Genomic DNA, 25,384 nt, shown 5'->3' on the forward strand with positions numbered 1-25,384 from the left:
ATCTGAGATGGCAGACGGGGCCTCGGGTTAATGTTTCATCTGAAAGACGACATCTCCAACAGTCCAGCACTCCCACAGTACTGCACTGGAGTGTCAGCCTAGATAATGCACTTGAGTCTCTGGAGTGGGGCTTGAACCCATGACTCTGACATGAGAGGGCTACCACTGAGCCAAGGCAAAACCACACTGCACTAATGCTCAACTGGCAGTGTGAATGCGCTGTAATGACAGGCCACCTCCCATTGCATGGAATATGGCTAAATAAGAAGAGAAAACACATGCGAGTGTGAGTGGAATGCAGTACTGGCTTGTTTTCATTAGATTGCCCTTTCCATTCTGAAATGGAAAAACATAAATCCCCTCCTAGGCACGGACTGATAATTGCTCCCTAGGGCATCAGTGCTCATGGCATCTATTCTTTCTGTTGAGCTACAAGTTCCATGTACTACGACGCTTCAGCCCTCATGCTCCGAAGATGCTGCTTAAATGCATGTAGTGCACATTTGTGCAAAAGCAAAATGCAACACAGAGTAACAATACATTCAAGTATTGGACACACAGCTATCCGAGCCAGCGCTACATTAAAAAAATCTCGGCCCACAGTTCCGCCTTCATGCTGCTGAAGTCATTTAAATTTCAGTATCTTCTAGCAATTGAATAATCTTATTCAAGATTCAGTACATGGCAATTATAGGCTCTCTATGTTATTAAGTATTAATTTAGAAGGACCATTTGGTCAGACATCAGATTATTCTGCATGCATACAGAGCTTGCTTAATGAGGATGGACGAATTAAGAAGACATTTTGCTTCGATTGCATTGTTATTTCAAATTAGCTTAACAACTGCACACATAGGCTGCTTCACATTCTCCCATCATACCTGACTGGATAATAAACTGTTTGCCTCATGGTGATAGCTATTGAGCTTTGAACTCAGGACTTTCCTGTGGAAAGAAGATTTGAATCATTACGCACTGCAAAGGCTATTCACAGCACAGAAGCACAAACTGATAGCGTTTTATTAAATGTCGTGAAATTTAAAGCGATTAAAGCTAGGAAAAAGAAATCTTCACCGAACTAACCTTTACATATATAAATAGCTGCTGCATTTTTCGTCAGGCTACCTCACAAAATATTATTTACTGCAGATGCTTTTGAAGATTTAGATAAAGGATTGTAAAGGTAAAAGTCGCATTGAAATCATAGCTAAACCATTTGGAATGTGGCAAATTAAGGCAACTTCAATCTTTATGTCATGTATTACAGTAGCTGGAGTTAAAATGGAAGCTGTCTTTCCTTATCAAATTTCAAAATGGAAACTGGTGTTGGGTATAAAAACTCCGTTAGGATACAGGGGCCTAGAAATTGGCCTTGGCCCAGACTCGGCCCTGTGTGACCAGCGCACACGCGAACCGAGAGGCCCGAGGATCAATGGAAATTGGTCCTCGGGCCTCATTAACATACTTGGTGTGAGCTGCCGCCGCTGGTCACGCCTCCACAGCCAGGTTGTCCGAACAAAGACATCAATGTTGGGTCACCTGCTTTGCTGGCAGCGACCCTCAGGTGAGCGCTGGGAGGCGGGATTGGAGTGGGACAAGGGTTGGGGTCTGATTGTAACTCTTGTGGAGACGTAGAAGCCTGCTGACACTAGCTGTCCTAGCTTACAGATTAAGAACTGTAACTTGGGCAAAAGCTTCGAGGGTTGCTGTCCCAGTGGGAACACAACCCAGTGTAAGTCACTGCTTCAGAAAGGTGGAGATGAAATTGGAAGGGGTTGGGGGTTGCGGGGGAGAAGGATAAAAGATCATCATGAACTTTCCTATACCAGGCAACATTGCGGATAGGAAAACGATGGTGAAGTCCTGTCATCTATAAGAGCCTCCCTCAGTCACATACCTATTGGGCAAACTATAAATGTAGAATACAAGAAGACTGTTGTTTTTAGGGAGGCAACAGAAAACCTGCACAGAAGATGCTAGTAGCCAAAAGTAATTGTACAAAGCAGAGCCTGTTGAGTTTCTTTTTTATATTTCATGATAGTTTAGCTATTCTTCCACAAATGTTTTATCTAGCCTTTATATTAAGCTTGAAAACAATGCTGAACATCATTCACATTAATATTTAGGGTCAAAAATCTCAGTAGACAGTTCTTACCTAGATAGGCTCACTTTACATGCACCATTTTCTGTGGCTACTGATTGATGAAGAGTGGACGGACTCTGGTCATCTCCCACCTGTTCAGGGCAATCAACCATTTAGGATAATTTAGTAGGCTACGATTTACTTAGATCCAATGTTGACATTAGGATTAATGGTAAAGAAAGAGCATTAATATGTTGGGCCTTTGCCTCAAAGAATAAAAGTGCAATGCGAACAAAGTTCTGAGCAAAATGATCACTTACAGTTCGAGCCAACACCCGTTGAAGATCACTGTGTCTAAGTAGCTGAAGCCTGATGTCATTGCTCAGCTTCTGATAATGCTGTAGGCACTCATGACTCCCTAAAGTACAAGGACTACACCAAGAAGATTAAATTATATATAGTAATAACCTATTTTGCATGTGAAAAACTGATGCATATAATCACATAAATCCTTTATGCCACCAGCAAATACTTCATTTGCCCAAACAACACTACTATTTAAGTAGGGTGGTGAGGGAAAGAGCAGGAATTGACACTTGAATTTCAGATTCAATTCCACATAGTGTTTGTTGGAAAACATTGAGCCACACTTCTTTTCCAAAGATGTAACTTTGGTGAGTTGCTGCAGTGCAGCCTGTAGATCGTACCTATTGCATCAACAGTGTGCCGGTGATGGAGGGGTCGGATATCGAGCCCAAAATGAAGAAGCACCGATCAAGTCAACTGTTCTGTTCTGGAAGAGCCTCAAGGCTCCAAAGCATTGATGCGGTTATTATAAGCATCACGGCAGGTAGTAAGTTCAGATGCTGTCGCTGCCTGAACTCTTGTGCAGGCAAACGTCAAAGGGGGCCCCTTCCAGAAATAACTTGGGATCACCAGTGCACCTGGTCGCCACCAGCGACATTCTGAATGGCCCTGCTGCATGCTTCCTGAACTTCCTGCTCTTTCACAAGAGTTTATTGGAATGCTGTTTGGCTGAAGAAAGGTTTCCCATGATCCTTCAGCCCATCGGTTTTAAATGCTATTAACCATGGTGGCCAACAAGGAGCACCTCTGGCGAATGCGGTGTCATTATGGGATACGTTGGAGTGTCATTGCAGTGCTATGCCCGTTGCTTTGACACTATCCATCAATCACTTGTTATCAAGGCAAATGTTTCCACAGTTTAAAAGCACATCCCTGCTGACGACATGGGCGGAGTTGTGTAAAACGTTTGTACGCTGCGCAGCTGTGGTGGCAGCGGCAGAAGCCAATGCATGGCCGCCCCCCCCGAGGAACAATGTGCCAAAATCTTACCAACATCGGACGATGGCACCTTCTCTGACTCATCCACAACGGGTGCTAGTGTTCGTATCCCGACTGTGGTGGTTGAGTGTGTTGACTGTTTTCAGTTCTTAACTAAGTTTCAGGAAAAAAAAACCCAGCGGAAACACCTACACCCCTGCCCGCTGGTTATAGAACAAACAGGAACTTCTAGGAAATCAAACTAAATCTTTTGGCAGAAAATCATAGATTCTCTTCTAATATGGTCAGTCCCAAGGAATCTCAATTTGAAAGGCCAACAGGAGGGCTGGTATCCATTGGGGTTGGCATCTTTGGCAGTCTCCCCAGTATCTTTACTCATTTGTCCCTGGTTTCAGTTATTCAAGTGGTGTTTATCCATTTGGCCATCCCCATTTCTACCTTCCATGAAAGGACTTTCAAACCTGCTAAGGACACTTCAAAGGCTTTCTGTAAACCACTCAGCTGTGCAATAGGCTGGAGGATCGCCATGGGGAAATTCTGCTTTGCAGCCTGTTGTACAGGACAGCAAAATGCTGGGACAACTATTATTGCTGAGCACCACTTTCCTGCACAGGAACCAACAGATAAGGCAGCAGGCAGCACAGTTGGCAACCCAACTGGTTCAGTAACGCCCTTTAGAGAAGGAAACCTGCTGTCCTTACCCGGTCTGGCCTATATGTGACTCCAGTCCCTCACCAGCGTGGGTGATTCTTAACTGGCCCCTGAAGTGGTCGAGCAAGCCACTCCGTTGTCCCACCACCTTCACAGGGCAACTAGGGATGGCCAATAAATGCCGTTCTTGCGAGCGGCGCCCAAGTCCCGAGAATTAATTAGCAAAAAAGTTCTGGAATGCTACACTTGCCAAAACCACAAAATTAAACTACCTACAATATATTGAAGCCAGTATTAAGCTGCTAGGAGGAGTGAAAGCAATAAACCTGATAGCTCCTCCTGTGATCAATGCTCCACTAAAGAGGTCAGAGCCTCTACACAAACCAAGCTGCTACATTTTGTTTCATTCTCTCCAAGTACACAAATTAACATTACTCATCAGATGACAACCCTTTTGCTGAAGGAAAACAATTAGAAAAAAAGAGGTTCAATGTTTTTTTATGAGCATAGGGAAATTCAGTGGAATATTCAAGCTTCATCTCAAATTGAACAGAACCACTTCCCATTTGGATTTACTAGTAACTTAATTAGGAGTTTGTTCAGCCGGAAATGAAATCTTACTTGTTCTTGGAATGAAGTGTGTGTGTGTGTGTGTGTCTATATATATATATATATATATATATACACACAGGGTGTAGATACAGGTCCTGGTTTGTTCAGTGTACAGTCCAAACCCACCAGACAGGAGCCGTTCCCCCACATGGGCTCCGTTCTCTGGTTATTAAGCCAGAGCTGTTTGATGTAAGTGACAGCAACTTTCTATCCTTTAAAATTGAAAGCAGTTTAGGAACAGAAGTCAGCTATTCAGCCCCTCGAGCCATTCAATTAGACCACGGCTGATCTGCACCTCAACTCAATCCATCCGCCTTTGCTCCATATCCTTACCTAATAAAAATCTATCAATCTCAGTCTTGCAAGCTCCCATTTTCCCAGCATCCACAGGCTTTTGGGAGCAGAGAATTTCAGATTTCTGCTACCCTTTGTCTGAAATTTTCAAGTAAATACATTTTAATTTAATCAGGCAGCAATGAACGAGCAGTGCACAAACAACTTACTTCTGCAAAACCTCTTCAGCGTCACAGAGCTTTAAAACATAATCACTCCTGGCTTCTGAACTTTGCCGTGCGTCGTATAAGATCCTGTGAATGAGTTCCTCGACAGTGGAGCCAGCTGGAAAGATCAGAGAACAGGATTTAACAAATGTGCCAGCACAGTCGAACGGTTCCCATTATTGTTTTTTTGGACAACATTCTTGTCCACTGATAGAAAATGTTCTCATCATATAACTTCTTGCACTGCCGATGGAATTTGTGCAAAAATGCTTTTGTATTATTTTTAACTTGCTCTCATCTGGTAGATGGCGGGTACAAACTGACATAACCCGAGTGGTGACTGGGCGGAATTTGAGCTGCGGACATGGTGAAAAAGGAGCAATTCGTACTAAATTCTTAACCGGTGTAATTAGTTTGGAATGAAATGAGGAGGCCATTTTGACCATCAGGGCTGTGCCAGTGTTAGCTCTTCAACTGGAGCCGTTTACCCCGAAACCTTTTTAAATTCGCTCTTTTCAACTAATTTTTCAATTCACTTTTAAATTTAGTTATAAAGGTAGATTTTCTGAGTCCTCGCCTCTGGTAAGATATCTTGCGCACTGTGGGGTCAATCTTGACTTTGTGCAAATAGTGTAAAATGAAGTTGATGGAAATAAAAATGGGGAGAGATGTATAACGGGCTGCTGACTCGCTATCACTTCTTTTACACTATCCCACAAAGTCAAGATCTACCTGTGTGCGCACATCAGATATTAGCGAGATCGCAATTCTTCGATGCGTGCTTGCATTTTTCGAGTGATAATCCTGAATTCATGCACCCTTGTTACTGAACTGCCAACCAACAGAATCAATCCTTTGAAGGAACATGGGTTCCTAACTAAAAGACTGAGTTCTACTCAGGCGATCAAACAAAATGAACTTTAATGAAACAAACAGGCTTTAACAATAAACTGCAGGATAACATCGAATGTAGGTCTGCTCTCTCTGGAGGCTCCACGAGGACTGCCCCTGCAGTCCTGTGGCTGATGTCATCACGTTTTCCTGCCAGTCAGGGATCACGTGATGAACGGCGTGACGACATCACGTTTTAGCCGCGCTGTTAAAGTAACCACACTCTGTACAGTTAAACAGCATAAATAAAGATACAGACTCAGACTGTAGCTAACATGTTGTTAAAGGAATTATGTACAAACGATCCGAGTCCTTTGGTGGCTCCGCCGCATGCGCCCCCCCAGAATTGTCTTTAACCGCAAAAGTGAGACGTCGAGGAGGCCTGACAAGTCTGTCCGAGCGACTTCAGTAGCCTGGCAGAGGAAGCTGATGGACGGTGGTCGAGCTGGCGGGCGGTTGTGGTTGAGCTGGCGCGGCGAGTGTGGTCGAGTTGGCAGGCGGCTGTGGTTGATCTGGCACGGCGGCTGCGGGTGGTCGGCCACGTTTTGGCGGTTGAGCGATGATGACTGGGCGGTCCAGGTCCAGGTGAGCCGGCTTCAACCGGTCTACCGAAATGTGATCCGGCTTTCCTCCGATGTCGACCGAAAAGGATTGGTCTCCTGATTCGATGACGCGGAAAGGACCAGTGTAAGGTGGCTTGAGCGGATCCTGGTGAGCGTCGTGCCGGATAAAAACGTACTCGGCATTCTTCAGCTCTGCTGGCACGTTGGAGCTCTGTAAACCGTGATTTGATGTAGGCACCGGAGCGAAGCATCTGGCCGCTTCCTGGTGGCTGACGAGTTGCTGGGAGGCAGACCATGGCTCTGTGGGAGAAGGGAGGAAATCCCCATGTACTCGGAGAGGCTGGCCATAAACGAGTTCGGCTGAGGATGATTGCAGGTCTTCTTTGGGCGCCGTACGAAGACCCAAAAGGACCCATGGGAGTCTGTCCACCCATCCTGCACCTTGAAGACTGGCCCGAAGGGCGGCTTTAAGCAACCTGTGGAATCGCTCGCAAAGGCCGTTCGCCTGTGAATGATAGGCGGTGGTGCGATGAAGTTTGGTGCCGAGCCCCTGAGCTACAGCGTTCCATAGCTCCGAGGAAAATTGTGGCCCACGGTCGGAAGAGATGTCCACCGATACCCCGAAACGGGCAACCCAACAGGAGATGAAAGCTCTAGCGACGGCTGCTGAAGTGGTGGAAACCAAAGGAATTGCCTCTGGCCACCTAGTAGCGCGGTCCACCATGGTGAGGAGATGCGTATAACCATGAGAAGGCGGAAGTGGCCCCACAAGGTCCACATGCACGTGGTCGAAACGACGCTCCGGAACGGCGAACGTAGCCACTGGAGCTTTAACATGACCCTGGACCTTGTCCATCTGGCAGACCACGCAGGTGTTGGCCCAGTCATGGACATCGAGGTGCATACCCTTCCAGACGAACTTCGCCGACATTAGCCATTGTGAAGCCTTCATACCAGGGTGCGACAGCCCGTGTATGGCATCAAACACATTCCGGCGCCATGCGACTGGCACGATAGGTCAGGGAACGCCCATGGAGACATCGCAAAGGAGCGTGGCGCCTGCAGCCTGGAAACTGACGTCGGTCGCCTGGAAACTAGAGGGGACGGTTCTGTATGATTGGACCTCTGGGTCAGAGGCCTGATCCGCAGCCATGAGGGCGTAGTCAATCCCCAGATGAACCGCGTGGACCGTCGCATGGGAGAGGCAATCCGCCATCAGGTTGTCCTTACCAGACACATGTTGAATGTCCGTGGTAAATTCAGAAATAAACGTCAGGTGACGTTGTTGATGAGCGGACCACGGTTCGGCAATCTTGGCCATGGCGAACGTGAGAGGTTTGTGGTCGACAAAAGCCGTGAAGGGACGTCCTTCCTATAAGAACCGGAAATGGCAAATGGCTAGGAAAAGGGCCAGTAGCTCCCGATCGAAGGTGCTGTAATTTTTTTTATTTTTCCGTAGTTGACAGCTGAAAAATGCCAGCGGTTGCCACGTGCCGTTCACCCACTGCTCCTCGCCCACTGCTCCTGCACTGCGCCGCTGGCGTAGTCTGACACGTCTGTGGTAAGGGCGATGGTGGCACCTGGAAGTGGGTGCGCCAGCATGGTTGCGTTGGCCAAAGCGCTCTTGGTGTTGACGAACGCCTGGTCCATCTCAGCCGTCCAGCTGATTGGATCCTTACCAGACTTGCCCTGAGGGCCCCGTACAAAGGTTGCATTAGCTGAGCTACCTTAGGGACGAATCGGTGATAAAAGTTGACCATCCCCAGGAGCTCTTGCAGGGCCCTGATGGTTGGCGGGCGCGGGAAAGAGGTAACAGCTCCCACCTTCGTCAGTAAGGGGACGGCGCCGTCTGATGTTATGCGGTGTCCCAAGAAATCGATCCGCTGCAGGCCGAACTGGCACTTGGCCAGGTTGATGATTAAACCGTGCTGGCTGAGGCGTGTAAAGAGGGTACGCAAATGGGAGATGTGCTCTTCCTTGCTAGCACTGGTGATGAGAATGTCGTCAAGGTAGACGAAGATGAAGTTTAGGTCTCGGAGCACGGAGTCCATTAAGCGCTGGAAAGCCTGTGCCGCGTTCTTCAAGCCAAACGGCATCCACAGGAACTCAAAGAGGCCGAAAGGGGTGATGACAGCAGTTTTCGGGATGTCTTGCGGGTGCACAGGAACCTGGTGATACCCCCGGACGAGGTCGACTTTAGAAAAGATAGAATTTCCCGCCAAATGGGCCGAGAAATCCTGAATATGCGGGATAGGGTACCGGTCAGGAGTAGTGGCGTCGTTCAGGCATCGGTAGTCACCGCATGGCCGCCAGCCGCCGCCCGGTTTCGGAACAATGTGGAGAGGCGAAGACCAGGGACTATTTGACCGGCGAATAATCCCAAGCCGCTCCATCGTGTCGAACTCTGCTTTCGCAGCCACGAGCTTGCCGGAATCGAGCCTTCTAGCCCGTGCATAAACTGGGGTGCCAGTAGTGGTGATATGATGTTCAACACCATGCTTCGTGGCCGAGGAGGAGAAAGTGGGCCTTGTCAGCTCTGGGAACTCTCCGAGGAGCCGAGTGAAGTCATCTGGAGAAGGGAAAGCGCAGGCGATAGAGCGCGCCATGGTGGTACCGTGATAGCACGGAATCGAGTGGAAGGTGGCCGCGTTGATCAACCGGCGGTGCCGGACATCGACGAGGAGGCCGTTGGCACACAGAAAATCTGTCCCTAGGATGGCCTGCGAGACTGTGGCCGTGCCGAATTCCCAATGGAAACGCTGACCGCCGAAACAGACTTGGACCCGCCGCTTTCGGAAAGTTCGAATTGCTGCGCCATTAGCCGCCACGAGGGAAAAACCGTGGTTCCCAGCTTGCACATCGAGATTCGACGCAGGGAGGATGCTACACTGCGCCCCGGTGTCAAAAGGAAACGTCGACCCGAAAGAGAATCGGTGATGTAAAGAAGTTTCCCCATAGATCCGACGGCCATCGCAACCGCGGAGCGCCCGTTAGACCCGGTCTTCCTTCGCCAGGAACGCTGCAGGAGCTTTGTTTTGTTTTTGGGCGAAAAGCTGCAGGGAGAGCGGCAGTGTCGTGCTTTCGTGCCAAAACTGGCGTGGTAGGAGCACCAGCCCGCTGCAGGAGGAGCTGGAACCGCGTCTATAGGGGATGGGCGCCTCGTGGCCGCGCAGCACTGCTGGGTTACTATGAAAATCTTATCTGCTTTGGCAGCAAGCTCGGTGCAGTCTGTAATCTCGGATCTGGCTAGGGCAGCCTGTACCTGCTCCGGCAGTTGGCAGAGGAATAGCTCCCGGAAGAGGAAGCATTCCGGTTCGGCACCCAAGAGCGTGAGCATTTGGCTCATGAGCTCGGATGGTTTGGAGTCCCCAAGGCCAGGCATCGTGAGGAGCCGGTGAGCACGTTCTGACTTCGAGAGCCCGAAGACCTGTAGCAACCGCGCCTTTAACGTATCATACTTGCTGTCAGTAGGAGGGCTACCGAGGAGGCTGACGATCCGCGAGGCAGTTGCGCTATCGAGGGCGGAGACCACGTAGGATTAACGGGTCTGATCCGCGACGATGTTCCTGATGGCGAACTGGGCTTCAGCCTGGATAAACCAGGCGTCTGGTTGTTGCTCCCAGAACTGTGGCAGTTTCAGAGTCACGGCGTTCGCGTCCATGCTGAAGGTCTTCCGCGAAAACTGTTCACGAAAGTCGGGGTCACCAATGTAGGAACGTGGGTTCCTAACTAAAAGACTGAGTTCTACTCAGGCGATCAAACAAAATGAACTTTAATGAAACAAACAGGCTTTAACAATAAACTGCAGGATAACATCGAATGTAGGTCTGCTCTCTCTGAGGCTCCACGAGGACTGCCCCTGCAGTCCTGTGGCTGACATCATGACGTCATCACGTTTTCCCGCCAGTCGGGGATCACATGATGAACGGCGTGACGTCATCACGTTTTAACCGCGCTGTTAAAGCAACCACACTCTGTACAGTTAAACAGCATAAATAAAGATACAGACTCAGACTGTATCTAACATGTTGCTAGAGGAATTATGTACAAACGATCTGAGTCCTTTGGTGGCTCCGTCACACCTTCACTATTTTACCCTCTCAAAGCCTTTAGTAATTTTGAAAACCTTGATTAGATTTGCCCTTTAGCCTTTTCTGTACTTGTGAAAAGGCCCGCTCCATCACTATAACTGGCCTGAATGTAGGTAGAAAATCTAGTCAATGAACAGAAATATTGACAGGAATCAGTATTCTGTTCAGCCGACTGCCTTTATAGCTGATGATAAAATCAAACACACAAAACAGTAACTGAATGAAATGAGGCCACACAGCGATATTGAATTATATCATCAACTATTTGCACTTCTGGCATAGGAACATTAGGAGCAGGTGTAGGCCATTCAACCCCTCAAGACTGTTCCGCCATTCAATTAGATCATTGCTGATCTGCACCTCAACACCATTTACCTGCCTTTGACCCATAATACCCTTACCTAATAAAATTATGTCGCAGACATGAGTCGTCACTGCCTGAGATGCACACTGGGAATTTGGGCACTTGCCTGAATTCCTTAATATGTGTTCCTGGCGGCAAAATTCCTGGGGGCACAAATTCATGAAATTATCCTTTATAATCCTGAAACTGCACAACAGTGAATTTCAGATCAGTGCAGGATCGAGCAGTTCCTCCTTTATTTAAACACAATTAGTGATTAGTCAACAACTCCATTATTGTTGTATCATGGAGCGACTTCCTGGTGGTAGAAGGTGAACGAGATGGACCTTGATCTTCTTTTGTCTAGCAATTCCTATGTTCCTACAATGACTGTTTTGTACGGAGCACTCCTCCATAGTTTAACTTTGAACTCTGCCAGTCGCTTAAGGTAGACAGTCAGAGCCCACGCAAATACAATAAACACAGATTGTCTGGTCCCCGCCCTACTACCTGACAATATTTTACTGAAGGCTTTGCTCCCTGTTGCTCTTGGCTTCACTCCTTGCTGCTCTGTTGGTCTGGGCTCCTTGTCCTGCTGCTCTGGGCTCCTTGTCCTGCTGCTCTGTTGGTCTTGGCTTCACTCCTTGCTGCTCTGTTGGTCTGGGCTCCTTGTCCTGCTGCTCTGGGCTCCTTGTCCTGCTGCTCTGTTGGTCTTGGCTTCACTCCCTGCTGCTCTGTTGGTCTTGGCTTCACTCCCTGCTGCTCTGTTGGTCTTGGCTTCACTCCTTGCTGCTCTGTTGGTCTGGGCTCCTTGTCCTGCTGCTCTGGGCTCCTTGTCTTGCTGCTCTGTTGGTCTTGGCTTCACTCCTTGCTGCTCTGTTGGTCTGGGCTCCTTGTCCTGCTGCTCTGTTGGTCTGGGCTCAACTCTCTGCTGTTCTTCAGTTTACATTTTAAATTCATCGAAGAGCTAAGTTTTGAGGAGGGGAGAGGTATAGCAAAGTGGAGGGCTTTAGAAAAGAACTCCAGAATGCAGGGCTGTGATGGGCAAAGATGCTGTCACTGATGCTGGATGGAAAGGGCAGGGTCTGGGGATAAAATGCCCAGAGTAGGCCGAGCTCAGGAGAGCAGAGGGTGCAAACTGACTGTAGAGACAGAGGAGGCTGCAGAGGTAGAGCAAAAGCAGGAAGGATTTGTAGATGAGGACAAAGATTTTGAAGTCAACACATTGTAGAACGGGGTGCCAGTAGAGGTTAGTGAGGACCACAGCGATAGGTGAGCGAGACTTAGTATGGGGTAGGATCCGGGCAGCAGAGTTGTGAATGAGCTGAAATATGCCTGGGGTGGGGGTGGGGCCATGATTTGGGGCAGCATTGAACATGGAGGTGACAAAGACTGGGATGAAGTGTAATGGAAGGGACAGAGGCGAGCGATGTTGAGGAGGTGGAAATAGGCAGTCTGGGTAAATAGATGTGGGATTTGAAGCTCAGCCTAGGGGTGAACAAGACTCCACGATCGCACAACATTTTTAGTTTCAGAAGATCGACAGTACTGAGCAACCGAGTCCCAAATAGTGCCTCATGGAAGGAATTCAAATCACAATTCACTGTAGTGCATTCTGTTTCTAACACTCACGTAGTTCCAAAGTTAAGCCATTTTACTGTGTGTTTGTTCAGGTTTAATGAAGACTCTCACTTTAATACTCCACGTTAAGTCATGTGAGCTGCCTTCATGTCTCTCCAGACAGGACCAGACTTCCCTAAGTAGGGATTAAGTTAGAAAATATATAAAGCCATAATATAGAAAAATGCTAATTTCATCAGCAAGTCATACACCAAGTCTTTCTACCTGAGTTTTTTTAACTGACGGAGGCAGAGTTACTCCTCAACTTGTCTTAGGCCGGAATTTTGCCGGCACTCAGTGGGTGGGATAGGTGGTGGGTCAGCTATTAAATTTAAAATGATTGACAGCGGGTCAGGAACCCGCTGTCAAAATGCGCACACTGGACTTTCCCGATGTCGGGTCTGCCAGCGCCGAGCAGACCCGACAGGCAGCGGCGGGGGAGGCAATTAAAATCAATAGTGACTTGTTTACAGCCACTTAACAGTGCTTTTTTCCCCAGCTTTTTGGATTTGACAGCTCGCCCACCAGTTTCCTGCTGTGCCCAGACCTCGTCTGTGAAGCTGAGGCGGGAGGTCAGTGGCCATTGAAACAGCTGATGAGTTGACAGCTTCAAATGTAAAGTAAAAACTCCCAGCTGATTGAGACATGTTCCCTTAACCACTAACTTCTCTAAACTGCATTTCCACTACAGATTCAGGATGCTGCAAGTCTTTACACAAGTCTCCATGCAGTCTGACCTCATTACCTCTCTCACCACTGACAGATCGCTTCTGTCATCTCTACTTCATCTGCCATCTATTCCATCAGCATGGGTTCCCTTGAAACTCTCTCACCTTGGTCCTCAGAATCCCACCATAATCAGCCCCAACACCAGCCACGCCAGCAATACCAACAACAACACCAACCTTCTCCGCGATCACCTGATGCTGCACAGGACAGATGGCATCAGCCCCAGACCACATTGCTGCCCGGGACGCCAGGGATGGCCTCACCATGGCCAGATTTACTTCACTTGACGCTGTACACCCTGGGTGCCACATGATGCACCAGGTTGGCACCACCCCACAACAGCATAAAGCATCCCTACAATGCCCAAGCCATTCCTTTCACACTCATTGCCATTGCGGGGGGTACCGTTATGTCTCACCATTCACTGCAATTCACTAATCACTTCCAAAGGTGCACACAAATCTGTCCAAGAACACAAAATGTTGAAAATAAAGATTTCAATGTTTGACAGCACACTAACAGAAACTTTACATGAACATTGGCTAAAACACCCAAGTGCCTACCCTTGTGTGTTGTTAGTTGGTATGATTGGACTAGGATGAGGGTGAGTGTGAGGGGTGGCTAGTGAGACGGGGAACTGATAATGTAGATAGAGAGAGATGGTGGAGGTGCAAGGTAAGTTGGTGTGAGTAAGGATGTGCAGGAGTAAGGTTGGGAAGGCAGAGTGATGGGGATGTGATGAGTGGCACAGCAGGATAAGGTTGAGTGTGGCTTTGTACTAACGTTTCGTGATCTACTGAGACCATTGAAAGGTTTGCACCACTGCAGCCTGGTCCTCCTGACGACATCCCTGCTTGTGCCCTCCTGTGCAGTGTGTAACCAGGCTGCGTTGGTGTTTCTTCCACCCATGGGAAGGGAAGAGGACCTCCCTGTGTGCTGTGACTCCTTCCATTAGCATATGGAGGGAGTCATGGGAGAGCCTGGCTGTAGCCATGCAGCTCTGTGCAGTGCTCGTCAGTGTTTGCAGTACCTCAATGCTGACAGCACAATTGTCAAAATGAATTTAAGGAAACCGGCTGATGACGCGTCATAAATGATGTCACCAGACCCGCTTCCTCTAATTGGCCGGGAAACACGCTGGGCGGGCTTTACAAGCCCAATCATTGGAAAGTCATTTCAGAGGCCGGGATGGAACCAGCAGTGGGGCCGAGATCCGCCACCGACATTGTCCGCCACAGACCCGCCGAGGTAGGGAAAATCGCGGCCTTAGATTCTGCACAGAAAGAACTGCGCTCCACATCCCAGCTGCACAGCGGAGGGTGCGGAGCCAGCAATACAATCCTGGGACAGTATCACCAGGACTACTGGCCCTCGGGCATTGACTGCACTTGCACCCCATCGAACACTCTGTCAGCTAATTTAAATATTTTTGTGGTGCATGACAGGGGTTTCAGGCCAGATTATCAATGACAGCAGCTAATAAAGGGCTGCCAACTACCTTTAAAACCGTGCCCAGGTTTGGCGGGCGGGGAGTCAAAAAATGGGCTGGGGCATGACAGCCCACTGATGGATTAATGTTTGGAGACTCTGCAGCAGCCGGGAGCAAAGGGTGGTGCTTTAAGAACATAATAGCAGGCTCGAGGGGCCGTCTGGCCTACTCCTGCTCTTGTTTCTTATAAGATAATGGAGGAGAGGGTCACTGGGTGCGGTCGGGGGGGTGGGGGGGGGGGAAGGGGGGGTGGGCGGTGCGTGGTGGAAACAGTGCTAATTAGTTGCAGGTCTCCCTTGAAGCTCCCACTTCAAATAGATGCCGAGTGACAGGAGCACTTTTCAGAGGCTCGAGCCACACTAGGGGGCTTTTCCCTAATTTGAATAAATTGTGGGGGACCTTCGTGATCCTTGTGCACGGTTGGTGCACAGGCTAGCCACGCTCAGTGCACAGGCTAGCCACGCTCAGGGCACTTGCAGGCCACAGTGTTCTGCCCTGTGCATTAGGGATTGAGTAAGCCTCAGACCTCATCGCCCCACAATGCAGGACACTGGCACCCAAAGCGCAGCAGTACCTGGGGCGCATAACACGGTGTCAGCTGCTCGGAAAGTGGCACTACTGCTGCAAAGTGCTTGGCTATGTCAGCCGTGGCTCAGTGGGTAGCACTCTCGCCTCTGATTCAGAAGGTCACGGGGTTTAAGTCCCACTCCAGAGACTTGAGCACATAATCTAGGCTGGCACTCCTGTGCAGTACTGAGGGAATTCTGCATTGTCGGATGTAAAGTCCGCACCTCAATAATACACGGACTGCGGGAGAACAATTAAACAGGTATTTTACTGAACAGAGGGTAACGTCAGACTGAAATACAGAAGCCTGCTATGGCTTTATATACAGGGGTGGTCACTGCCGGTACTGCAGTATAGAATCAGTGCTTCTCTTAAAGGCACATACACAACATCGGAGGTGCCGTCTTTTGGATAAGAGTTAAACTGAGGCTCCAACTGTCCTCCTCAGGTGGCCATAAAAGATCCCACGGCACAGAGGATCTGGTTATTTATTTCACTGCTGTTTGTGGGAGCTTGCTGTGCGCAAGTTGATTGCTGCGTTTCCTACGTTACAACAGTGACCACACTTCAAAAGTACTTCATTGGCTGTAAAGCACTTTGGGACATCCTGAGGTCATGGAAGGCGCTATAGAAATGCAAGTTCGCTCTTTCTTTGTTTGAATTCTGACAGAACGGCAACCAGTCACAAGAGTTTTAATTCACCAGACAGGCTGTCTCAGGGGAAATCCTATCAGTCTGCTGAGGTGTCAACCAAAGAAATATCAGACTACAGGATCAATAAAAACACTGAGCTTAATCTTTAAATAATTTAAAAGTCCTATATTTCAGTGCTGTCCTGATCCTGTTTCTCAGGATCATAACTTGATGTAGACCACATCCATATTACAGTTTCATTCTTCCATAACTCAGACTGTTACCTTGTGGTGAAAATCTCTTGTTCCGAATTTTCATTTCGTTTTCTGATCAGACTGTACGTATTCCGTTACTTGAATTACTTTCACTCAAAGTAAATAACTTGCACCACAGGTGATCCAACACGTTCTGCTAGAAAAACATTGCGACAGCCTGCATGATATAGGAGGATAGATATTCTGATTGGCCATGTCTGCTCAACGCCCTTGAACTGAATTCTCGTGGATGCTATTTATCCAGAGGTGTGCCAATGTGTTAAGCATTCAATGTGAACTTTGTCAATCAGAATTCCTACCCTATGGCCAATAACATTGGAAATGTAAGTATGCTCAAATGTAAATACGTGGCAGCACAGGCACGATAGGCCGAATAGCCTCCTTCTGCGCCATAAGATTCTAAAATTCTGCCACGCCACTCCGCACCCCTCCCCCGCCTCCAGGCACTTTACAGCAGTGCCCCTGCAATTCATAGGGCCAGTTGTAAATGAAACAGCAAGCGTAGCTTCCCTCCCCCCATGGGCCAACAGTAAACTTGGCAGCATTTACTGATATATTGACTTCGTGCGACATAATTAAGTTAAAGAGTAGGTTTCACACTGCCAGTTACAGACATTCAGCTGCAGAGGTAAGTGGGCCCCACAGGATTTCCCATCTATTCATTCTAATTCTGGTTTTTTTGATGGCGTTAGTTGAAGGGAGAAGATTAGTCAGGTCACTTGGAGACACCCTTTCTTCTTTGAATAGTGCCATGGGATCTTTGACATCTACCTGAACAGGCAAACTGGGCCTTAGCTTAAAGTCTCATCTGAAGCACTCCCTCAGTACTACACTGAAGTGTCAAACTAGAGTTCTGCGCTTAAGGCCCAGAGTGAGACCTGAACCTGCGACTTTCTACATAGACCATTCAGCCCTTCGAGCCTGTTCCGCTATTCAATTAGTTCATGGCTGATCTGTACCTCAACCCCATTCACCTGCCTTTGCTCCATAACCCTTATCTAACACAAATCTATCAACTTCACCTAGAAGGACAAGGGCAGCAGGCGCATGGGAACACCGTCACCTCCAAGTTCCCCTCCAAGTCACACACCATCCTGACTTGGACATATATTGGCCATTCCTTCATTGTCGTTGGATCAAAACCCTGGAACTTCCTATTTAACGGCACTGTGGGAGTACCTTCACCACACGGACTGCAGCGGTCCAAGAGGAAGGCTGCTCACCACCACCTTCTCAAGGGCAACTAGGGATGGGCAATAAAATGCCGACCTTGCTAGTGATGCCAACATCTCAAAAAATGTTAAAAATAAATAAACTGACATTTGTTACAGTCCCTAATGATGTGGCTTATCCTGAGTTTGATTAAGCACTTAAGTTACAGAGTGAAAATACTGAATTGATTAACTAGCCGTGACTGGTCCCTTAGTCATCATATAAATTGGTTTATATTTAACTGGCATTTCACAAGGAAAAATAAATATCTCTGCTGTGTTCAACTCCAGTGGAGATAAATGGACATGAATAGATTAATGCTAATAGGTTAGGAAAACTAGTTTCTCCAGAAATGTCATTAGTAACAACCTGTCATTTCTTTGTTTGCCCTTTAGGACCTGAAAAGAAACCCTTGAATATTAAACTGTTACCAACCATGTGGGAATGTTTGAGCTGGCTCCGGAAAAATGTCCGTCACAATGGTTACAGGGATACGCCAGACCCAGAGAAGCTCGTCAGGAAAGACAGTGACAATACTCCTGATCAGGCCGCAGTTTGACTGTATCTCAGAACTCGGGTATTTAGCTCTCAGCCTGTGCAAGAAAAGAAAAACAAGACAAAATGAGAGTGAGTAAGAGAGAGAGAGAGAGAGGAAAAAGCAGAATTAAATTTCACGTCACATCCAACAAATAAAGGGTTTGGCTACACCTTGTGACACTGCTGAGTTTATTCGTGCTTAAATATTAGAACGCAAAAGATAAACCAGAACAGAAAAATGCCAGAAACGTACAGCAGGTCCAACAGCATCTCTGAAGAGAAAAGACAGGCGAACGTTTCACGGGTGTCCCTTCCTTCGAACCATTGGCCATCTGCACTGGGCCTGAGGGCCGCAGAGAACAGTAGAGTTCATTAAGGCCCCAGGGTTTTTAAACCTTTTAAATTATACAGTTTCACTGTGAATTTTTAAGTGCTGGCATCTATGACCTTTTAATGATTTTTTTTCCCCATTTTGTTTGAAGTAATATTCTTTGGAGATTTCTTCCACTTTCTGCAGCACAGTAAGTAGTGTTTATGTGCAATTCAAAATCGCTGAATATTGCCCGCTAGTTCACCGGGAAGTTGACTGGCCGCAATGAAACATTTCCAAGACTTCAGCAGAACAGGAAGAGCTGGAAAAATAAAAGATGGGAAGTGAAAAAGAGTTCTTGCAATATAAACCTTCCGAGAGCTCAGAGGGCAACAAGACATCAAAGTGAGGAGCTCCATGGTGGTTGGCAAGTCGAGTTAAAGTCTAATTACGGGGTTGGTTCTGGAACGTCTTTTTCCTCTTTACAGATGCTAAAGGATCCTTGTGGACTTCCAGCACTTTCTGTTTTAGTTCAGATATCCAGCGTTTGTTCTTTTTATCGTTAACAGAGATGTGTCTGCATTCTGACTTTTGCACTGGACAATACGTGTATTAAAATGAGGAGAAACACAACTTAAATACTGAAAGAGATTGCTATTTAAGTCAGACAGCAGAGTACGGACAACAACAACAGGCAGCGACAATCCTATGATATGGAGTTTCACCTTTCACCTTCCACAAGGCAAATGACAGGAAACCGACATTTTGACACTTTACCAGAACGCAGACAGCATTTTCAAATCACGGGGGAGATTTTCCAGTTACTAATTCTAATGGAGCTGGAGCATAACAGGTGCAGAGGGGAAGGACGGGGGCTGGGAAATCTGGCTCGGATCCACATAGCTGGACCTGCGCCATGTGCGATCATCCGAAAGGCTGCTTAGACCTGCCTGAAAGGACCCATGGCTTCATTTTAATGTTATGCAGATTTAAATGAAGCCCAGATCAATTTTTCATCTGCTTAGGGTGGAATGGGCTGGGCACTCTCTCTAGAATGGGCCTAAGCCAAACTCAATGATTCATAAAATGTCCAAGGACATACAGCCATTCTTCTTATTGTCTAGCTTTCCAGTAGGATTCTGCTGTTGGTTTTTGCATTTTTTAATGAAATATTTTTCGTTTTCTTTTAAATTCTGCGCGAATATTAGGAGTCATTTTGTAATCTCACATGTCCACACCCACCGGGGCCCACTATTATGACTTATAAACATTCCTGTGATTATCCTGCTGTAGGCATTGTGTGTGTGTGTGTAGGGAAAACTTATCAGAATCTCCAAGTCATTGGCAGTTGAATGAGGCCCCGCAGAAATTTGATTGGAGAGGCTGCATTGAAGGACTGTGGGATGGTTGACTGGAAGTGGAGGTAAAGATGTGCCCACTGGGCATGTGAAGGAGGAGGCAGCATGAAGGGAGTTGGAAAAGCAAGGAGTTCACCCATGATGCTAAAAGGACTGAGGCATCAGAAGTCTGGGGCAGAAGCATGACTCAAACCAACTTTAAGGAGCCCACAAATAACCCCTCCCCCACTCAAGGCAGGAACCTGGGCTTGGCTAAGACAGAGATATCCTAACAGAAAATAAAAGAACAAAGGGGGAAAGCATCAACAGGTGCAGAACAGGAAAACTAAAAACAGGAGGAGGTTTGGATGGAATTCCAGAAAGCAATGGTAAACCCGAACTGGAGAGGGGCATCATGGGGAACTTCCTCCTGAGAAAGGATAACACAGAGGGAAGAGGAAAATCGGAGAGTATAATGATGAACTGGATGGCTCAGCCTCACTGCACCATCTTACAAAAAACATAAGGTAAAACAGAATCCTTCAGGAGCTGTACAGGAGGAAAGGATAATGAACAGCATATGCAGAAGGGCCGAAAGTGCAATAACAGAGGAAAATTGAGTGCAGGGAACGCTAGAAGAAACATGAAGGAAGGGAGGACATGCTGAAACAGCTCACAGAACAACAAGTAATGTACAGGAAACTCTTTAGTATCCGGCACCGGGATGGTGCCGGTTGATTAAAAATTCCGGATGACGGAGAGGGTTATCTACCGAGGCTATTTTTAACAAACAAAAAAAATCAAGAAATGTGATTGGCAGATCGGAAGAGACTACCGGCAGCGCAGGAGAGTCAGACTCCTGTTATTGAGGTGTTCGGACTTCCGGACTTCCCACAGCGCCAAGAAGCCGAGTAGTGGCAGTTTGGAGAACTACCCCCACTGACTAACTCGGCCACCACGGGAGACTTGGACTCGGCAACATTTCCGGTTATTGAGGTGTTGTTTTCGGAGTATGAATTTTGCCGGTTAATAGAGAATTCCGGATATTTAGGTGTCGTTTAAATGAGAGTTTCCTGTACCAAAGAGGTCAGGCAGAGAGAGCAGAGGGCCATTAAATAACATTAAACTAAATTTAAAGACTTCTCGATAGGAGAATGGCTGCAGGAGCTGAGACTAGGGTAGATTTTACAAACTAGTGCCCCTGGCCAGGTCTGCCTGAGTTTCTGATATATGCAGCTGTCAAACAAAGCTTTGTGCTGCTGGCGGTAATTTATAAAATCTACCCTGTAAGTACACCTGAACTGAACGGAAAATTACAAAATCTAATTGTCCTCTCTAAAAGTCCAATAACGTTTGGTTAAAAATAAAATTATTTAATTGCTTACATGTTAAATGTAAGACTCCCTTGATTCCATTAGTTTATGATGTAAATGGGATTCACATATTGTACTGCAAAGTTAACTCTTATACATAGAGTGGGTATAAAGGTAAAAATGCATTGACAACAGAAATAGAGTCCTGAGGGGCAACTGAGGAGTGGGACGAGTAAGCAGCCCATCACCTCTTAAACCTTCTCATTTTGTTAAGCAAATTCTCAAAAAGCAAGCACAGATCAGAAGTTATAAGCAATAGCCATTTGGATATTCCAGACTTACACATTTAACAAGTTGCAGAGGACAGCAACCTCCTCGTTGCTTCCCTCGGGTTTGTCTACCAGCTTCACCTGCTGCTCCATCAAAGGCAGCGACGCGCCTTTCGAATCACCTGGATCAAAGGTAGCAGGGAACTGTAACCACAAGTAAAGCATAAATTGAAATAACGAGCACAGGATATTTGAAACCAAAGCAGGAGGACGACTCTGTAAAGTCCAGGAATGATGTGAAGACTGGATCCAGACTCCAGGGCTCACGTTACAAGCCATTAGTTAAACATGAGTATTAAGGCCTTTCTAAAGTTCAGTTCTGATAACCAGAATATTATTGTACTGTGGCGGAGCCACCAAAGGACTCAGAGCGGTTGTACATAATTCCTTTAACAGCAATGTAGTTACTGTCTGTGTCTGTACCTTTAATTACACTGTTTGACTGTACAATGTCTAGTTACCTTTACAGCGCGGTTTCAACGTGATGTCATGCCGTTAGTCATGTGATTCCCCAATGGCGGGAAGAACGCGATGACGTCATGACGTCAGCTTTCAGACCAGAGGATCAGTCCTCGTGGAGCCCTCAAGGAGAGCAGACCTGTAGTTGATGTATTCCAGCAGTTTCCAGTTTAAACCTGTTTCGTTTCATTAAAGTTCATTGTTTTAATTGCCTGAGTCGAACTCAGTCTTTTCGATAGGAACCTCCGTTCCTACATTGGTGACCCCGACTTCTACGAACAATTTTCGTGGAAGATTCATCATGGACACGAACGCCATGACTCTGAAACTGCCACAGTTCTGGGAGCAACAAGCAGATGCCTGGTTTATCCAGGCTGAAGCCCAGTTTGCCATCAGGAACATCGTCGCGGATCAGACCCGTTATTATTACGTGGTCTCCGCCCTCGACAGCGCAACTGCCTCACGGATCATCAGCCTCCTCAGTAGTCGTCCTACTGACAGCAAGTATGATACGATTAAGGTGCGGTTGCTTCAGGTCTTCGGGCTCTCGAAGTCAGAGCGCGCTCGCCGGCTCATCACGATGCCTGGCCTTGGGGACTCCAAACCGTCCGAGCTCATGAGCCAAATGCTCACGCTCTTGGGTGCCGAACCGGAATGCTTCCTCTTCCGGGAGCTTTTCCTCTACCAAATGCCGGAACAGGTACAGGCTGCCCTAGTCGGATCCGACATTACAGGCTGCGCTGAGCTTGCTGCCAAAGCCGATAAGATTTTCACTGTAACCCAGCAGTGCTGCGCGGCCACGAGGCGCCCGACCCCACAGACGCGGTTCCAGCTCCTCCTGCAGCAGGCTGGTGCTCCTACCACGCCCGTTTTGGCGCAAAAGCACAATGCTGCCGCTCCCCCTGCAGTTTTTCGCCCCAAAAAAACCCAACAAAGCTCCTGCAGCGTTCCTGGCGAAGGAGGACCGGGTCTAACGGGCGCTCTGCGGTTGCGATGGCCGTCGGATCTACGGGGAAACTTCTTTATATCACCGATTCCCTATCGGGTCAATGGTTCCTTTGTGACACCGGGGCACAGTGTAGCATTCTACCTGCGTCGAAGCTCGATATGCAGGCTGGAAACCATGGTTTTTCCCTCGTAGCGGCTAATGGCGCAGCAATTCGAACTTTCCAGAAGCGGCGGGTCCAAGTCTGTTTCGGCGGTCAGCGCTTCTGTTGGGAATTCGTCACGGCCACAGTCTCACAGGCCATCCTAGGGGTGGATTTTGTAGTGTATGTACCTTTAAGAGAGAACTACTTTTACAGCTCCTGTATACTGTAGTACCGGCAGTGACCACACCTGTATATAAGCCTTGAGCATGCCTCTGTACTCCCAGTCTTGAGACTACCCTACTCCAGTAAACACCTGTTGATTGTTAAGTTACAGCCTCCGTGTAGTTATTGGAAAACGTCCTACTTTAAGAATCACGGATCTAACAGATTTTCTGTGTGCCAACAGCCTCCTCGTCGATGTCCGGCACCGTCAGTTGATCAACGCGGCCACCTTCCACTCGATTCCGTGCTACCACGGTACCACCATGGCACGCTCTATTGCCTGCGCCTTCCCTCCTCCAGATGACTTCACTCGGCTGCTCGGAGAGATTCCGGAGCTGACAAGGACCACTTTCTCCTCCTCGGCCACGAAGCATGGTGTTGAACATCTTATCACCATTACTGGCTCCCCGGTTTATGCACGGGCTAGAAGGCTCGAACCCGGCAATCTCGCGGCTGCGAAAGCGGAGTTCAACACGATGGAGCGGCTCGGGATCATTCGCCGATCCAATAGTCCCTGGTCTTCGCCTCTCCACATTGTTCCGAAACCGGGCAGCGGCTGGCGGCCATGCAGTGACTAGCGATGCCTGAACGACGCCACCACTCCTGATCGGTACCCGATTCTGCATATTCAGGATTTCTCGGCCCATTTGGCGGGAAATTCCATCTTTTCTAAAGTCGACCTCGTCCGGGGGTATCACCAGGTTCCCGTACACCCGCAAGACATCCTGAAAACCGCAGTCATCACCCCTTTCGGCCTCTTTGAGTTCCTGCGGATGCCGTTTGGCTTGAAGAGCGCGGCACAGGCGTTCTAGCGCTTAATGGACTCCGTGCTCCGAGACCTACGCTTCATCTTCGTCTACCTTGACGACATTCTCATCGCCAGTGCTAGCAAGGAAGAGCACATCTCCCATCGGCGTACCCTCTTTACGTGCCTCAGCCAGCATGGTTTAATCATCAACCCGGCCAAGTGCCAGTTCGGCCTGCAGCAGATCGATTTCTTGGGACACCGCATAACATCGGACGGCGCCATCCCCTTAATGACAAAGGTGGAAGTGGTTACCTCTTTCCAACGCCCGCCAACCATCAAGGCCTTGCAAGAGTTCCTGGGGATGGTCAACTTCTATCACCGTTTTGTCCCTAAGGCGGCTCAGCTTATGCAACCCTTGTACGGGGCCCTCAAGGGCAAGTCCGGTAAGGATCCAATCAGCTGGACAGCCAAGATGGACCAGGCGTTCGTCAACACCAAGAGCGCTTTGGCCAATGCAACCATGCTGGTGCACTGTGATGAAATATCTCTGTGTTCTGGCATTTGTATTGTTGTTGTTGTTGTTGTTGTTGTACTTGTTAATGTCTGGAATGTTCTACCAGTGTAACCACTAATGCTCCTCCCTAGCCCCACCCCTCTTCTGGAATGTTCTACCAAGGGCTGGGTCGGTGATGAATGATGGTTGCCCTGTGTTAACTTGATGCCACGTTCTTACTTAATAAAAGCCTTTAGTTTTAAGCTTTAACCTCATGGATTCAGGTAGTTATTTGGCACATCAATTTTATTAAGTAACAACTTTTGGAAGATGGATCGATTTTTGAAACCAGAGCGTCTGGATATCGATCCCCATTCGGCAGACGCGTCGAAGAAATTTACGTATTGGCTTCGATGTTTTGAACGCTTCATCGCATCGGTCGATTCGACGGTTAACAAGTTGGGTCTTCTAACCAACTTGGTAAGTCATCAAACTTACTCGATAATTGAAGATATTACTACATATGAAGAGGCTCTCGCAGCCCTTAAGGCCCAGTACCTTAAGTCGGTTAACGAAGTATACGCCAGGTATCTTTTGTCTACTCGCAGGCAATTACCCAAGGAATCTGTGGACGATTTCCTGCAGGACCTTAAGGCTTTGGCTAAGGATTGCAACTACAAGGCTGTCTCTGCCATATTGTATCAGGAAGAGGCCATCCGCGATTCTTTCATATCTGGCCGCCGATCTAATTATATTAGACAGAGACTTCTCGAGAATGACTCGTTAGTTTTAAAAACGGTCGTCGCTACTGCTCGATCGTTAGATGTGGCCCAGAAGAATTTAGAAGTGTATGCATCAGCCCACGCATCTTTCTCAGCCTCGTGTGTTCCGAGTATGGAAGCATCCATAACACCAATGGAGCCTCCACTCAATCCGATTGTTGCGGCTGTACCCCATGGGTCTAAGTGTTATTTTTGTGGC

General features: G+C 47.8%; 1 protein-coding gene across 3 annotated transcripts in view; it reads right to left on the minus strand.

Moving 5' to 3' along the window:
- LOC147105566 (phosphatidylinositol 3-kinase C2 domain-containing subunit gamma-like) overlaps positions 1–25,384 on the minus strand; it is a 238,025-nt gene that overhangs the window by 173,251 nt on the left and 39,390 nt on the right. For all 3 annotated transcript variants that reach the window (XM_086010053.1, XM_086010054.1, XM_086010055.1), the window contains exons 3-8: positions 21,404–21,534; positions 18,000–18,157; positions 5,155–5,269; positions 2,404–2,515; positions 2,156–2,235; positions 882–945 (exon numbers count right to left, since the gene is read on the minus strand). In XM_086010053.1, coding sequence (XP_085866179.1) covers positions 882–945; positions 2,156–2,235; positions 2,404–2,515; positions 5,155–5,269; positions 18,000–18,157; positions 21,404–21,534 — 660 coding nt within the window. The remainder of the gene's footprint in view (positions 1–881; positions 946–2,155; positions 2,236–2,403; positions 2,516–5,154; positions 5,270–17,999; positions 18,158–21,403; positions 21,535–25,384) is intronic.

The sequence above is a fragment of the Somniosus microcephalus genome, chromosome 17 (assembly GCF_052327205.1).
Source record: "Somniosus microcephalus isolate GS21.2 chromosome 17, FLI_Smic_1.0, whole genome shotgun sequence".
Lineage (NCBI taxonomy): Eukaryota > Metazoa > Chordata > Chondrichthyes > Squaliformes > Somniosidae > Somniosus > Somniosus microcephalus.